The sequence below is a fragment of the Mustela putorius genome, unplaced genomic scaffold (assembly GCF_011764305.1).
Source record: "Mustela putorius furo isolate JIRA1106 unplaced genomic scaffold, ASM1176430v1.1 tig00000127_pilon_pilon_pilon, whole genome shotgun sequence".
In the NCBI taxonomy this organism is placed as follows: domain Eukaryota; kingdom Metazoa; phylum Chordata; class Mammalia; order Carnivora; family Mustelidae; genus Mustela; species Mustela putorius.
In genome coordinates, this window is record NW_025421288.1 from 1,145,883 (window position 1) to 1,162,682 (window position 16,800).

Below are 16,800 nucleotides of genomic sequence, written 5' to 3' on the forward strand. Positions count from 1 at the left end.
ACCAATTGGACCAATTCCCCTCATTTCATACATTTCTTTGTGCCTGTCTCTATCTCTATCCTCTCTCATTTTTGATTTGTAAGTCTGTTTTTTGAAATTTCACCTAATATTTGAACAAATAGCATGTTTGTTATATTATCTGTCTCCCCCACCTTCACACTATTATTTCAGTGTTACAGCTCTCATTTCCTCTAACAGAATCAAGTAATTAGTGATGGAGAAAACAGGGCATGGAATAAAGCGGAAGATGCCAAGTGTGGTTTGAAGTAGGGTCCAGAGTTCCAGAAATAATTGCTGGAGTCCTGCTGTTGAGTCATGTGTTTAGAGGATCAGCTTCTCTAGGAATGTGGTCCTGGTCAGATGGTTCTTCTGCTCAGGGAATCTCTCTAAACTGCTGGTGAAAAGATAATAATACTTGTTCCTTAACACCACAGGGGAATAACACCTGTCCCTCAATACCACCGGTCAAAGTGCTTCTGCAGGTTCATTTTTCTGATGAATCAATTCAATGCTGCTTCTTTTTGTCAGATGTGAATAGACATAAAAATAGGTAGGATAGGGGCGCCTGGGTGGCTCAGTGGGTTAAGCCGCTGCCTTCGGCTCGGGTCGTGGTCCCAGGGTCCTGGGATCGAGCCCCGCGTCGGACTCTCTGCTCAGCAGGGAGCCTGCTTCCTCCTCTCTCTCTCTCTGCCTGCCTCTCTGCCTACTTGTGATCTCTCTCTCTGCCAAATAAATAAATAAAATCTTTAAAAAAAATAAAAAAAAATAGGTAGGATACAGGAGTGTGTAGAACAACAGATTCCTGGGTATGTGCCCTCTCTGAAGGGACATCATGAACTAAGTATAAGTTTCCCTCAAGCTTCAACCCCAGGGCTACCTAGATTCAGAGTATACAGACCTGCCTTTCCTTCTCTTTTAACAAAAAAATGGAAAAGAGAAAAAGTTCTTTAATCTTTAAAAATTGTGTCCTTTAGTTTTAAAATGATGACATATATAGCTTAAGTACTGAGGAATAAAAAGTAGATTTCAGATTAGACTATACATCTTTGCACATTATTCATAAAATGTGTTAATCTTTAACAAGCACCTGTTGCTACTCTACTTCCAACACATTACAGGTCCTTGTGGATTATGTTGTACTTCATCCCAGGACTCAGCTCTTGTATTTAGTAAGCACATGTGCACATTGTCTTAATGCTGCACAGAGATCTTGTATTTTATCCCAGTGCACAGTTTTGTATTCCTGAATATGAAGGGATTGGAAAGCGTCTTCAAATGGAAACCCAGAAGAATTTGGAAAAGGAGAAAAGAAAAAACTTTAATTTGTTGGAGACATTAAAGTTTTGCAAATACTTGATTAAATCAAACCACAGGAAACTGCATCTTGAAAAATCATACTGATGTGAAATTGCCAAACCCTGGTGAGAACAGAGAAGCAATTCCATAGGGTCATGACCTTTCAGGGAAACTTAAATTGCAGTTGGAAACCAAGGAGAAAACTTTTCTTTCTTTCTTTCTTTCTTTCTTTCTTTCTTTCTTTTTTTTTTTTTTTTAAGATTTTTATTTATTTATTTGACGGAGATCACAAGTAGGCAAGAGGCATTCAAAGAGATAGAGGAGGAGGAAGCAGGCTCCCTGCGGAGCATAGAGCCAAATGTGGGGCTGGATCCCAGGACCCTTGGATCATGACCCAAGCAGAAGGCAGAGGCTTTAACCCACTGAGCTACCCAGGTGCCCCAAGAAGGAAACTTTTGCTTCTTTACTTTTTTCCTGGAGACCATGTTGAAGATTGATAAGTAGTGGGGAACATTCTCTACCTTGTCAGCCAGAGTTACTCTTCCTCTCCCTCTTATATGTACAAGTAAGACTTGGGACACACTTCACATGTTGGGTAGCCATTGAAGGGGCTTTTCTCTGTGCGGTATAAGAGATTACCATCACCAGAATTTTCAAGAAACTGAAAAATGGTGAGATTTATAATGCATATTTTTGCATTTTCAGAGAGGATTTTAAAGTGTGAGATAGTACTTAAAAGAATGGTGCTGTTGTCCAGCTACCAAGTTTAATGCAAGCATTAGTCTATCACTTAGCTGTGCACCGCTGGGCCAGCTGTATAACTTTTTTTCACCCTAAATCTTCATTTTTAATGTAGATCATATATAAAACATCTCAAAGGATTTGGAAACAAAATAATTCACGTGGTGTTCACAGGACAGCACTTGACACAATAATATGTTATCAATAAATAAGCAGCTGTTAGAATGCAAACATTTTTCAGAGGTTTAGGAGTACCTAATACCTCAAGGCTAATGAAATTAGAACTTATTTAGTTTTTCATCTTCAGGTTAAATCCAAATGCTGATGTAATGCAACATATACCTATTTACGTCCTAGTCATGTAATCCTATTTTTTATTCTTTCCGGGCCCCTGGGTGGCTCAGTGGGTTAGGCCTCTGCCTTCTGCTCGGGTCATGATCCCAGGGTCCTGGGATCGAGCCCCTCATCGTGCTCTCTGCTCTGCAGGGAGCCTGATTCCTCCCTTCTCTCTATCTGCCTGCTTTTTTGCCTGCTTGTGATCTCTGTATGTCAAATAAATAAATAAAATCTTAAAAAAAAAAAAAGACATCCATATGTGGCTAAAATATACTAATAAGTGCATAAAATCTTAAATTTAGCCTCAAATAGGATTATAGAATATTACTTACAATGGTGACCATACTATTAATTCCTCATATAGTTTTGCTTGTTTGTTTCTTTTTTCCTTAATGTCCTCTGACACAGAACTAATGGATATGGGTATAAGCAAGATGTCAGAGAAATAATTCAGGAGAGCAATCATAAAGTCAAGAGCTAGGCTTGAATAAAGTATTAGTCACAATAGAATCTCTAAGGACAGAGATGACATCCAATCAGGTCAGATTAAAAAAAATGCTATGAATGAGTTGCAGTCTAGGGGCAGGGGGGTGGCTCAATGGGGTAAGCCTCTGCCTTTGGCTCAGGTCATGATCTCAGGATCCTGGGAGAAATTCTGCTCAGCAGGGTGCCTGCTTCCCCCTCTCTCTCTGCCTGCCTCTCCTTCTACTTGTGATCTCCCTCTGTCAAATAAATAAACAAAATCTTTAATCAAAAGAAAAAAATGAGTTGCATTCTAAACTGGATACTCTAACAGTCTGGGTAAATGAAACAGAAAGAGAATCAGTGATCTAGAAGATAAGCTGAGGGAAAAGAAGGGAGTTGAGTAAAACAGAGAGAGGCATCTAGAAGCACATGAGGAAAGGGTTGGAGAGATTAATGAAGACATTAAACGTTCCAATGTCAGAATTCTTAGGATTCTCATATAGTTTTATAAACATACTTGAAAATTGAAACAAGAATTTCTATTATTTTCAGAATGATTGATGCTAGAATTAGCTTTGTGCCAAAATGAGTGGGAAGGAAATAGTGAGCAAAGGGGAGAGTGGGGAGGCAAAATTTCCCAGGTCACAGCCCAGGAGATGGTTCACAGTTCCGTTTACAGCTAGGAGGATCCTTGAGCAATCTCTGGTGCACCTCCAGTGTATTGAAGAGTATGGCTATTGAGAAAGGATAGAACTTTGAATCTTTGGGAAAGTTTTGGCCATGATACCTCTATTGGTGAAAAGCTTATAACAGTTTAACAATTTTAGTTTAAGAAACTATGTTATGTTATGTGAGTTCCACCTGCACAAATTAATTATACTGGACACTTGATAAAATGTTTCTCAAGCCCCCTCTCCTTTTTTTTTTTCCCCGAACTGCTAAGTTGATGGAAAATGATGGTGTTGTGGATTTGAAGATTTTTAGGGATGTCTGGGTGATCCATTGGCTTAAGCATCTGATTATTGCTTTTAACTCAGGTGACTGATCTAGTGTCTTGAGATTGTGCTCTGCCTCCAACTCTGCATTCAGCCTGGAGTCTGCTTCAGATTTTCTCTCCCTCTCCCTCTGCCCCTCCCGCTCATAATCTGTCTCGAGAATAAATAAATCATCTTAAATAAATTTGATTTTTGATTTTAAATTTCATAAAGTTCTCTCTAGATACTTACTAAAAATAAAAGTTTATTATTTTTGTATGTTCACATCTTGATTTTGATTATATTAACACATCTGTAGAGTTATTATGCATTTGTTGTTTTTCTCTTTTCACATTATAAAAATGCTTCACCATTCATGTCCTCACACTATTAATTAGTGTTTCACTGTCAGCATCAGGTGCTATCAATTTGTCATAGCCTGAATTGCAGAAGCATCCTCCTATTGTTGACCACGTTAGGTATTTCTAAATTTTCACTATTATAAATTACATGACATCATCTTCTGTTATAAAAGTTAACACCCTATTTCACTTTTAGAATAACCTTTAGTGTGGGAGTTACTACTATAAGGAACACAAACATGTTTGTCATTCTGGAAATAATGAAAGGAATTTTGCAAATGATTGCATGAATAAAGCATTTTCACTGCAACTTTAGAATTAGTATATTTTTAAAACGCATGATTTAAAATAAAACCACATATTTTACCTTATGATGATCTAATATTTGAAGCTTACTGTGTGTGTAGACAGTGCTTAAAAATAATGCCAAATTGTTGATAGATCGTATCTTTAAGTAATTGGGCACTATCTTCTGATTCTAAATTCATTTATTCTGTGTTCTTCATCAAAAGGCCTCATCCAAACATGAACAAGGGAATCAGAAGGCTTAAACCTCTACAGCTGGATGGAGAATTGAAAGGCCAACCTGCTCTTCATTCTTGCAAGGAGAGGAAAGGTCTTGTTCCTTTCTGTTGACACAGTGGGAAAGACTTGGGTATTAGAACTAAATTTTCTCTATTAACATCCCAGATCTAACATCTATTCTCAAATTTATCTTTGTATGCATGAGTTTCATACCAGTACAATGAGGATAAGACCTAACATGGACTGTATCCAAGGCACTAGGCCTAGAACTTTTTTTTGTTTGTTTGTTTTGTTTTGGTATTATTTAACTTAATAAACATGGCAACACTCTGGTATAGGTTTTCCCCCCCCCTTCTAAATTCCAGTTCTTATTTTAAAATGATGAAGAAAACAAAAAACAAAAACAAAAACAACCACCAAGCAACTCAACACATGGATGCTTGCTCTGTGTTTGTATGGAACTTTCCCATGTATCTTTCTCTTTTATAAGGAATGAATGAACTCACCTTAAAGGCTATGTTCATTTCAGATGTTCAAAGAAATATTTGAGAGTAGCCATGATTTGCAAGTGCTTCTTAACCTGAATGTTATTCTTCTGTTTGCAGATCAGGCAAACTTCTAGCAGGGATAGCATGTAAATGTACTCTGCTCTTATTCTGTGCTCAGGGGTGGACATGATAACTCCAGTGTCATGCTCCTTTCCTTAGAATCCTTCTCAGCAGTTCACTCCAGGAAGCCACTGCTAAGTAACTAGAGTTGGTAATTGAGATAAACTATTTCTCCACACGTGGGGGTACCTCCTTTCCCCCCTACTAGAGCTCTGGCTATTTTAAAGTATTTAATAATCCTTTTTCTCCTCCTCAGTTCTTCCTGAGCTTCCACTACCACCTTCAACAAATTTGAATTTTGAGTTCACAGTGATGCTAGAAACACAGAAGATAATTTTTCATGTAGATGCACCAACTTCTTAATGATGACTATATCACTTTACACTGGACTGAAACACATTTTTCTTTCTCATAATTGTAGCCTCTACATGGTCCTTCTGGCAGCTTTGAGCTTTCCCTTGGAAATCATGCAAAACCAAAACTTTGTAACTTGAGTTTGTCTTCCTGGGGCTTTCACAAAATCCTAGTTCAGAAAACAGTATTTGTTGTATTTTTGTTTGGATATATTGCAACTGTCAGGGGCAACTTGCTAATTGTGGTGACCATCAGCAACAGCCCAGCACTCCTTGGCTCCCCCACGTACTTCTTCTTGGCATTCCTGTCCTTCCTGGATGCCTGCTTCTCCACTGTCATGGCCCCACAAGATGATTGTGGACTCTCTCTATGAGAGGAAAACCATCTCCTTTGGAGGTTGCTTGACCCAGCTCTTTGCTGAACACTTCTTTGCTGGGGTGGAGGTGATTGTCCTCAGAGCCATTGCTTATGACTATGTGGCCATCTGTAAGCCCCTACACTACACAACCATCATGAACTATAGGCTCTGTGGCATTCTGATGGTATAGACTGGATGGCGAGTTTTCTGCATTCCATGATAAAATTTTTCTTCACTCTCCACCTGCCCTTCTGTGGCCCCAATACCATTGATCACTTCATGTGTGATTTGTACTCATTACTGGAGCTTGCCTGCACTGACACATCTTTGGCCTTTTGGTGGTTGCTAACAGTGGGTCTATCTGCATCATAATACTCTTTTTGTTGCTTGTCTCCTATGTTGTCATCTTGCTTTCTCTGAGAACCCATGAAGGGTAGTGGAAAGCTCTCTCCCCCTGTGGATCTCATGTCTCTATTGTGGTTTTCTTCTTTGTCCTCTGCATATTTGTATATGCATGATCTGCACCTGTTTTCTCCTTTGACCAAATGGTGACTGTCTTTTACACCATCCTAACTTCTTTGCTCAATCCTTTTATTTACACTTTCAGGAATAGGGAAATGAAAAATGCCATAAAGAAAATATGAAACAGACTAATGGTGGTTTGTAGAGACAAATGAAACATTGAAGTTCAAAAAATTGTGAAGAATAAAAATCAGATATTCCAAACAAAATCTTTGTGTGTTTTGTCCTCTTTAATAGGAGCTTATATATTGGGGAAAAAAAAAAAGAGAGAAAAAGAAAAAGAAAAAGACAAAAAGCCAGTAATATGGTGCCAGGAAAAATATTTTCACACTTAGATCACTTACCAATTCTGATTTGGTAATTCAGTATTCATAGTAAATTAAAAAGTGTTGGAGATTATGTTTACTTAATATGTAAGATTCAGTGAAAGATTAGGAAGAGAAATTACCCATCAAAACTCTTGCCACTCATCCCATGTTTTGGTAAATCTTTGTGGAGGAATGATAAAAAACATCTGAGAGATTAGAAACAAACTTAAACTATTTCAAGTTAAAAGAAACTTATGTGTAGGATATTGATCTCTGTGATCAATGAAGACAATAGTCAGGACTCAAGGGTGGAAGAGATCAAGAATTCTCATAAACTGAGCAGTATAGGAGATCGTACATCATATGACTATGTTCTGAAAGAGGAACTCATACCTTGGATTTTATGACCTCACTTCCCCATCTACTCTTATTTATTTTATTTTATTTTTTTATGTTTCAAGAAAAGTTATTGCTTTCTGATATGCTGATATAATTTAATTTTCTTATTTTATTTTTTTTTTGTCAGTTTCCTCTCATGGACTGTATGCTCTAGTTGAGGCAGGGAATTTTTTTTTGTTCATTATGTATCATAATAATCTAGAACATCCTTATGTAGGAGTTCAGTGAATAACTGTTGAATAAGTGCATAAATGAGGTATCTTCCCATATGCCCCTTTAAGTATATCTGTAACATTAAGACATCAAAGTAAAGTTTGGCAAAGGAATGTAGTTATTGCTGATATTAGATCTTGGTAATGGTATCTCTCTCTCTATATATAAAATTTTATATAATATGTATAAAATTAAATTTTATATAATTTTATATAAAATACAATTATATGTATATATGTACATACATGTATATATATATATATTTTTTTAAGATTTTATTTATTATTTATTTGACAGAGAGAGTTCACAAGTAGGCAGAGAGGCAGGCAGAGAGAGAGGAGGAAGCAGGCTCCCTGCTGATGCGGGACTTGATCCCAGGACCCTGAGATCATGACCTGAGCTGAAGGCAGTGGCTTAACCCTCTTAGCCACCCAGGTGCCCTACATGTATATATTTTTATATATATTTATACTATATATTTATATAGATAAATTTTTTATAATATATATAATTATATTTTATAATCTTTTATATAAAATATAATTAAATGTATATACAAAATTCAAGTAGAAAATAAAGCCACTGCTGTCTATGCACTTTCTCATTTTTCACACTCTGTTCCCTCTTCCACTCTCTGAAAACAATAAGTCTTGCTCCCAGTGATCTGAACTTTAATTGTGAACTATCTCTTTATTAAAAAAAAAGATTTTATTTATTTGACAGAGATCACAAGTAGGTAGAGAAGCAGGCAGAAAGAGAGGAGGAAGAAGGCTCCCTGCTGAGTAGAGAGCCTGATGTGGGGCTCGATCCAAGGACTCTGGGATCATGACCTGAGCCGAAGGCAGAGGCTTTAACCCACTGAACCACCCAGGCACCCCTGAACTATTACTGATCCAATTAAAATAATTTCTCTCCTCAAATTTTCATTGTATCAGTTGGGTTTATATAGCCAGCATTTCTGAATTATTCATTGGAAACCTTCCTTTGTAAGATACAACTTTAAATAAGCAGAGTTTAAATCAGTGCCCTGATTGATATTAAGATGAGGACAGAGGGGGCTTAAACTAAGACAAACCTCAGTTGGGAATCCTGCAATTGCACTACTGGGTATTTACCTCAAAGATATAGATGTAGTTAAAAGAAGGGCCATCTGTACCCCAATGTTTATAGCAACAATGGCCACAGTCGCCAAACTGTGGAAGAAACCAAGATGCCCTTCAACAGACAAATAGATAAGGAAGATGTGGTCCATATACACTACGGAGTATTATGCCTTCATCAGAAAGGATGAATACCCAACTTTTGTAGCAACATGGATGGGACTGGAAGAGATTATGCTGAGTGAAATAAGTCAAGCAGAGAGAGTCAATTATCATATGGTTTCACTTATTTGTGGAGCATAACAAATAGCATGGAGGACAAGGGGAGTTAGAGAGGAGAAGGGAGTTGGGGTAAATTGGAAGGGGAGGTGAACCATGAGAGACTATGGACTCTGAAAAACAATCTGAGGGTTTTGAAGGGGCCGGGGGTGGGAGGTTGGGGTACCAAGTGGTGGGTATTAGAGACGGCACAGATTGCATAGAGCACTGGGAGTGGTGCAAAAATAATGAATACTGTTATGCTGAAAAAAAAAAAAAAAAGACAAACCTCAGTTGGCATTTGTTCTATTTCCACACAGTTTCTTGATGGGATGAGCATAGTCAAGTGATTTCAGGAAATCCTGGCATTTTTTTTTTTAAGATTTTATTTATTTATTTATTTGACAGAGAACACAAGTAGGCAGAGAGGCAGGCAGAGAGAGAGAGAGAGAGAGAGAAGCAGGCTCTGCACTAAGCAGAGAGTCTGATGCGGGGCTCGATCCCAGGACCCTGGGACCATGACCTGGGCTGAAGGCAGTGGTTTTAACCCGCTAAGCCACCCAGGCACTCCTCTGGCATTGTTTTGACAGAATTTGGAACCTCAATGTCATCCAGTCTTATGGTGTACAAGAAATTTAATGATCACTAAAGGCCTTTTTACTCAGAGATTGAAGAATTTTCATGAGATTGTTGACTCAGCTTCTTGCCTTTGGCCACTTCAGGATCTCCTTGCAAACTATCCTCCAGAGTGCTGGGTAGTAACATGATTTTCCATGGGAAAAGTAATTTTTAATGCAATCTATATCATCTTTGATAGCTTATAACTTTTCTCAGACAACTTTCTGTGTGGATAGGAAGAATGGCACATATTTCTGTGTCGCTATGTGGAACAGCACACATCTTTTTTTAAAGACTTGTGTATACATTATGTATGGATGTATGTATATATGTATGAATGTATGTATGTATTTGAGAGGGAGAAGAGAGAAAAAAGTAGGGGGAGGAGCAGAGTGAGGGGGACAGTAGGAGGACAAGCAGACTCTGTGCTAAATGCAGAGTCTGACACAGGGCTCGACCTCATGACCCCAAGACCATGACCTGAGCCCAAATTAAGAGTTAGAGACTTAACTGATTGAACCACCCAGTACCCCATGGATGGCACACACATTTAAAAAGAAAACACAGAAGACATGTATTCAAAAATTCCTTCCCATTCCTTCTTTCCTTTCTTCCTCTCTACATTGACTTAGAAGCGTAGTTAAGATTTGGAAAGGGAGTACTGAATATTAATGTTAAAAATTATATATATATATATTTGGGACACCTAGATGGCTCAGTCAGTTGAGTTTCTGACTCTTGATTTCAGGTCAGGTCATGATCTCATAGTTAAGAGATTGAGCCCTGTGTGGGGTTCTTCACTGGGTGTAGAGCCTGCTTAAAATTCTTTCTTTCCCTTTGCCTTCTCCCCAACAACTCCTGTGCTCTCTCTCTCTCTAAAAAAAGTATTCAAAAGAAGAAAGAAAGTTGAAAGAAAGAAAAAAAGAAAGAGAAATTTTTATTACTGGTTGACTTTTCCTAAGAGAAAATGGAAATTAAAGAAGGTAAGAAACTTGCTTAACATCACATAGCAAATAATGGTGAGGCTAGGACTCATGTCTGTCTATCTGACATAGTTCATGTATCTAAACCTTTAGGTGGCTTCAACAACTTTCACGCTTCTAGAAGAGATGGGCTGAAGCAAAGTTTACGGAGAAGTGAACAGATTTTCCTCTCCTGCAGTTCACAGTGAGTTGAAGCTAACTAATTGGCCCCAAAGCATGTGTTTGCCCATGGACCGTCTGAACAAGTTGACACATTGGACATCCTTTGGGACGGTTGGGAGTAATGGTTTTCCTGGGGTTCCTGAGGCTGGATGCCTGCCTTAGGCATTTGTTAACTTGTGTGAGAGTTGCCATAAATATGCAGTGCTGTGGAAGAAACCAGTTACTCATATGTTTTCCAAAGGAGCAACTCTGGGAAGAGAGGCAGCCTCAAAGGAATTTCTCTCTCAGAGTGCAGGGATAAGGTTCCTTCACAAAGTTTTGAGGAACTGAATTAAGAAATTTCTCTTTTTTATGAACATCTCCCCTACTCCAATCTAGAGCTTGTTGTTTTTGTCTAAATTCGTGTTTTGGGGGTGGAACTGTGTAATGTAGGGCCACATGCAGAGTCCCTTTTCTGCATAGACTCTATATTCCATCACCTCTTGTGATAAAAACATTGACAAATCTTAATGAAGTATAGTTTGCATGTTTTATTCAAGCTTCATATGATTCAGCCTCTAAGTAAATTGAAGGTGAAGATATGAAAAAATTTGCTCTACTGGAAGTCATCTATTTCCTCATAAGCAAAGAGGTAAGCTTTTTAGTCTGTCTGAGATCATTTCCTCACATTCCCTTGTCAAGCCTGATCTGATGGAATCTATATTCCGAGGGTCTTCTAACAAATGGTGAAGTTCCTGGACACTATTTCTACCCATGGGGTGCTGAGGTAGTTAAGGCTTCCCAAATCTTTGCTGGCCTCAGTGCAAGGATTTCCTACTTTCAAATCATCTCTGTTTAATGTAGGGGTGGGGTAGAGCAAGAAACTTCAGCATGGCATTGCGGCCAACTTGGGAGAAATTTCTCTCTTGGGGAGGCCCCTGATTTGAAAAGTTTTGGGTCAGTCACGATGCTTTTGGGCTGGGTGTAACTAAGAGTGCACTTTCTACACACTTGGGTTTTTAAGACTCTGCTTATGACTCACCCCTGCAACTTCTGTCTGGTTTTGGGGTGAGGGACCATGTGGTGGGTCAGAAGGAAAGAATTGAAGTCTCCAATGAAAACTCAGGTCAAACGACCCTCTCCAATGTGGTTTGCTCACCTCCCCTCTTTTGTATGCCTTTTCTATCTTCTCCCCTAACCCTTCTCTTCCTGGTGTCTCCTCACTCTCATTCTCCTCTCTCCTGCTCTGACTCTATGCTCTCCTTGCCCTATCTTCCTCTTCACCATTATTCATTTGGGTATCTAGTTTTCCCTATTCCTCACCATGCAGTTTATAGAACCCGATTTTTACAGAACTGGAAGTTAAGGTATCAGATGGCACCCTTCTCTGATCTTTCAGGATTTACCTTCTCTTGCATGCAATGATGATAGGGATTTGATGTTTTATATGCTGTGGAGGGTGAATACTAGGGACAGAAAATGCTACCTATAGCATCCCATTCCTGCTTTAGCCTGACTGTTCTGTACCACAGAAACTTTCTGGATCACAGGTGAAACTCTGCATACAGATTTTTCTGTACATAAAGCAAGGGGCCACACCAAAATTGCAAGAAAATGTGAATGTCAAAAATACTAATAAAAGAGGAATATTGTTTCAGTGATGTTTGAACATTACAGAACAAGAAACATATATAATCTGGGATTGCATAATTCAATTGTGTGTATAATCTAAATATTAAGTATATATATTAAACATATGTATGTATTTAATAAGAAGTATTTATTAATAGAAGAGATAGAGGTAGAAGTCTATTGACCTGAGAAAACCAAAATTATATTGGTAGCAATATAATTTGAAATGTAAAATTTAAACAGGTTAAAAAGTTAAAATTAGGATTAAGGAGAATAAGAAGCATGCTCTATTACTGTGAAGTCACCCAAAATCTGAGAGAGAAGATAGTCTGGGAGTGTGAAGGGATAGTGATTGAATTCAGTGATAGAACTATGAGTGGTGGTGTTGATCTCATATAATGTACATATCTTATAAATGCTACTTTCTTGTTTTAATGCCCCAAATCTTCTTTTTGATTATTTAAACGAGAACAAATAGAGCTACATCACTTGGATTTACTGATTGTCCATTATTTGCCCCTGATCCTCTCTATTACAACCTTTTAAAGTCAACCAGATCCCCAGGAATCTAGTGTTTTAAAACAAAACAATCATTATTTTCATTCTTTTCTAATGGTGTCAGAGACCATTGGAACTATTGATCACAGCATATAGTTAAAACATCTCTAGTTTATCATACAACTCTAGTATTATTTTAGCTAGATGGCAAATTAATTTTAAATTTTATTTAGATATGGAATTTTATTAGGGTAAATGGGAAGTTTATATTCTACTTAGAGAAATTGAGAACAAACTTATAGCATACTTGAACTTCAGAGAAATGTGCTGGAAAATCCAGTTTACATATTTAAGGCCAATACTTCACTTCTTTATCATTTTTGAAACTTCACTGACCAGCCAATTGATAATTAAGTGACCATTGTTCTTTTGAAACCAAAATTCAATTGGTATTATCACATATGGTTTTATGTAATTCTTATATCAGTAATGGTCTTATCTAAAGGTGTGTTATCCTTCTGACTTGGTTGAAAAGAGGCTGAAGAAATATTTATATGCCCCCTTACATAGATTGAAGATATTAGTATGTACTTAGTATATATTGGTAACTACTTTGTTTTGTTATTGATTCATTGAAGGATTGTTGATTTATCAGAAAGAGCTTCTCAAAATTTATACTAAAATAAATACTACATTATTTTTCACCAATATTAAAATGTACAGAAACATTGTAGACAGAATGAAAATAAATTGTGCTAATTTCCTAAATGGAAGCAATAGAAGAAGGTATAATTATGGCTGCCATGAAGCTGAATTAGGAAGTAATTTCTTCTTAAAGCATAATCCAAGCAAGGTACTCAAGAGGTCAGGAATAATAAAGGCAAACTGTTGACCAAATCAAGAAATGTTTATTTTAAGAGAGAGTCTCCAATTGTATATATTTTAAAATTAAAAGGGATAATCTTTTTCAGTAATTCAGCTGCATTTACATTGTAAGCACATCATACACATAGTTATATACTTAATAAAGTATCTATTAGGGTATCTAATTGTCAAATGAAGATAAAGCTTCAAGACCTTGAAGTGACCTGATCAAAATCATACAGCAAAGTCATTAGTTCTCAGAACTTGGCAGAACTAACCATTACGTGAGAGCTTTGTTACCCCTGAAAATCTTGGTCCACATAAGAAGACCTTCAGTTAATGCTCATGGTTAAAGCATGGACATAGCATTAAAAAACAAAAACCAAGTTTCCCAAGTGATTTCAATATATGAAAAACTGAGAGCCACTGATTTATGTGTTGATGGAATTAGAACTATATAAGTGCAATTTGAGTACAATTTCATCACCATAGCCAGGTCACTATTTCCCCAATTTTCTCTGCAGATAAACAGTTTCTACATTCGCTGTAACCATGAAATTGAATAGCAATGTGAGTGAATTCATTCTGCTTGGGCTAACCCAGAATGTTCTGAAAGAGAAAGTCGTGTTTGTGGTCTTCTTCTTTCTATACCTTGCAACTCTAATGGCAAATTTACTGATTATGATGACCATAAGATACAGCCGGACACTTGGGAGCCCCATGTACTTCTTCCTTTTCTACTTATCCTTTGCTGATACCTGCTTCTCAACAACCACTGCTCCGAGGTTGATAGTAGACTCTGTATCTGAGAAGAAAGTCATCTCCTACAATGAGTGCATGACCCAGATTTTTGCATTTCACTTCTTTGGGTGCATGGAGATCTTGGTGCTCGTCCTCATGTCCTTAGATCGCTATGTGGCTATTTGTAAGCCCCTGCGGTACACAACTATCATGAGCCACCGTGTCTGTGGTACAATGGTGAATCTGGCCTGGGTGGTATCTTTTATCCATTCTTCTTCACAGATTTTCTTGGCTTTGGAACTACCATTCTGTGGACCCAATGTTATCAATAATTATTTCTGTGATATGCCAACTTTGTTGAAACTTGCATGCATGGACACTCATTTAATTAATTTACACATAGTTTTTAATAGTGGGGCTATCTGCATGGTAAGTTTCATTGTCCTGCTTACCTCTTACATTTTTATCTTACATTCTCTGAATAACCAGAGTGCAGAAGGAAGAAAGAAAGCCCTCTCTACCTGCACCTCCCACATTATCGTTGTCATCTTATTCTTTGTCCCATGTATATTCACATATGATCGTCCTGTAACTACATTTCCAATGGACAAGATGGTGGCTGTGTTCTACACTATTGGGACACCCTTGCTCAACCCTCTGATTTACACTCTGAGAAATGCAGAAGTGAAAAATGCAATGAGGAAGTTATGGTGCAACAAACTCTGACTTGAAATGGAAAAACAAACAAACAAAACACAACAAAACAGAGGACTCCAATTTCTAATTCTGTAACAGCTTAAATAAAATTGGGCTAATAGAAATCATTTCTATGTTTTCATCCCAGTGTGGATAATTGAATCTTCTCCCAGTAGGTTCTTTGTAGAAATTGTAGAATGACTACAGAGCACAGACCCATTTCATTTTGAGTCAGCATCATACACTGCCACACTACCAAATACAGTAGTATTTGTGGGAGATAAGCCCAATTCACCTTTCTGCTGTCTGCACAGCAGATTGTGAGGTAGCCCTTGTTTCATCTATCACCTTAGCTCCCTCCTTTGTACATTATTCTTGGTTGTGTTTCTCTTTTCCATGGTTCTGAGCTGGGTTGAAAGACTGGTCCCTAATTTTGACTGGCCTATTTTGTTGGAAATCTATTTTGACACTACTAAATCTTGATCTTTTCTTTTCTGGCTCAATGATGAATATCCTCAAGTCAGTACTAGAAGCTAATGATGCCACAGGACCATACATATCAACTAATTAAGCTATTTGGCCCTTGTCTTCCTGTTGTAACTTCTGTAAAATTGGCCTTTTCTTTTTCTTGTCTCTTGAGCATGTTTGAGGATATAACTCATGGCCTTCTATTCAAATAGTATAATTCTGGCTATAACAAATAAATTCATTGTGTTGATCCACAATTTCTATGTACTTTAATATCATTTTTCTTTGTTCTTCATGCTTACCATTATTTATTCAAATTTTAATGTCATATACATTTCTCATATAAGTCCACAAGCATTTTCCTAATTGTTGGTTGGTGAATTGGGGACAATTTTATCCAATTCTGAGTGTTATATTATAAAAACAGATGAGCACACATATGAGAAAAGCAACAGCTGACAGAGAAAATAGAGCTAATGTTACAATATTTCATCCAAAAAAGGAATATACAAGGGATTGTTTCATAACTAGTGGATAAGATTACTTGGTTGCCTGGCATGGCATGCACATTTCTGGGTTGAGAGAGATGTTTCAGGTTATGGTTTCTTGAATTCTACCTTTATTAAGCAAAGTTTGCATGGTAATTTGACTTTCTATAGAGATTTCCCTCTTTGGAGAGAAAAGTCTTGACTAATGACTAGAATAAGAACATTAGTGTTTTAATTTATATTTTTCATGTATGTCATTAGACTTACATTCTATTTCAGGTACTGTTAATGAATGAGTAGGGACAACTATAGTCATTTCCTGTGAGAGTGGGCAATGAGTATCTCTCTGAGAATAAATATAATCAAGACTATTTTGCTACAGATCTGTAGCAAAGAAGCTACAGATGGAGCTTGAAGTATGGCAGATGAATCCATATAAATCCATTCTGAGAGGCTTTGGTTAAATAAGCCTCCTTGAGGAGAAAGGTCAAATTTCATACTCTGACAATGAAAGTTTGGAAGACTTACTTAAAGTTCATCTCCTGTACTGGAAAATCTCTCAATGTACAAATTCTATAGAGGTTCCTGGGTAACTGAGTCAGTTAAGCATCTGACTCTTGGTTTCTGCTCAGGTCATTTTCTCATGGGTTGTGAGACCTAGCCCCTTTTAGGGCTCCATGCTCAGTGGGGAGTCTGCTTGAAGATTTTCTAGCTCTGTCCTTTCCCCTGCTCTCATGCTTGCTCTCTCTCTCTCAAATAAATAAATAAATCTTAGAAAAGTACAAATCCTGTAGATGATGAGACAGGAATTTCTTGATTGGTAACATAAGGCATCAATAAGCTACTTGCCTT

The 16,800-nt window shown here is 37.4% G+C and overlaps 1 protein-coding gene and 1 pseudogene across 1 annotated transcript; both read left to right on the forward strand.

Moving 5' to 3' along the window:
- The first annotated feature begins 247 nt into the window (after positions 1-247).
- LOC101693774 lies at positions 248-6,663 on the forward strand (annotated as a pseudogene).
- A 7,444-nt stretch (positions 6,664-14,107) lies between these two features.
- On the forward strand, positions 14,108-15,022 carry LOC101690107 (olfactory receptor 4C11-like). The gene has a single exon (XM_004781642.2). It carries the CDS (start codon positions 14,108-14,110, stop codon positions 15,020-15,022), a length of 915 nt encoding a protein of 304 aa, XP_004781699.2.
- The last annotated feature ends 1,778 nt before the right edge of the window (positions 15,023-16,800 follow it).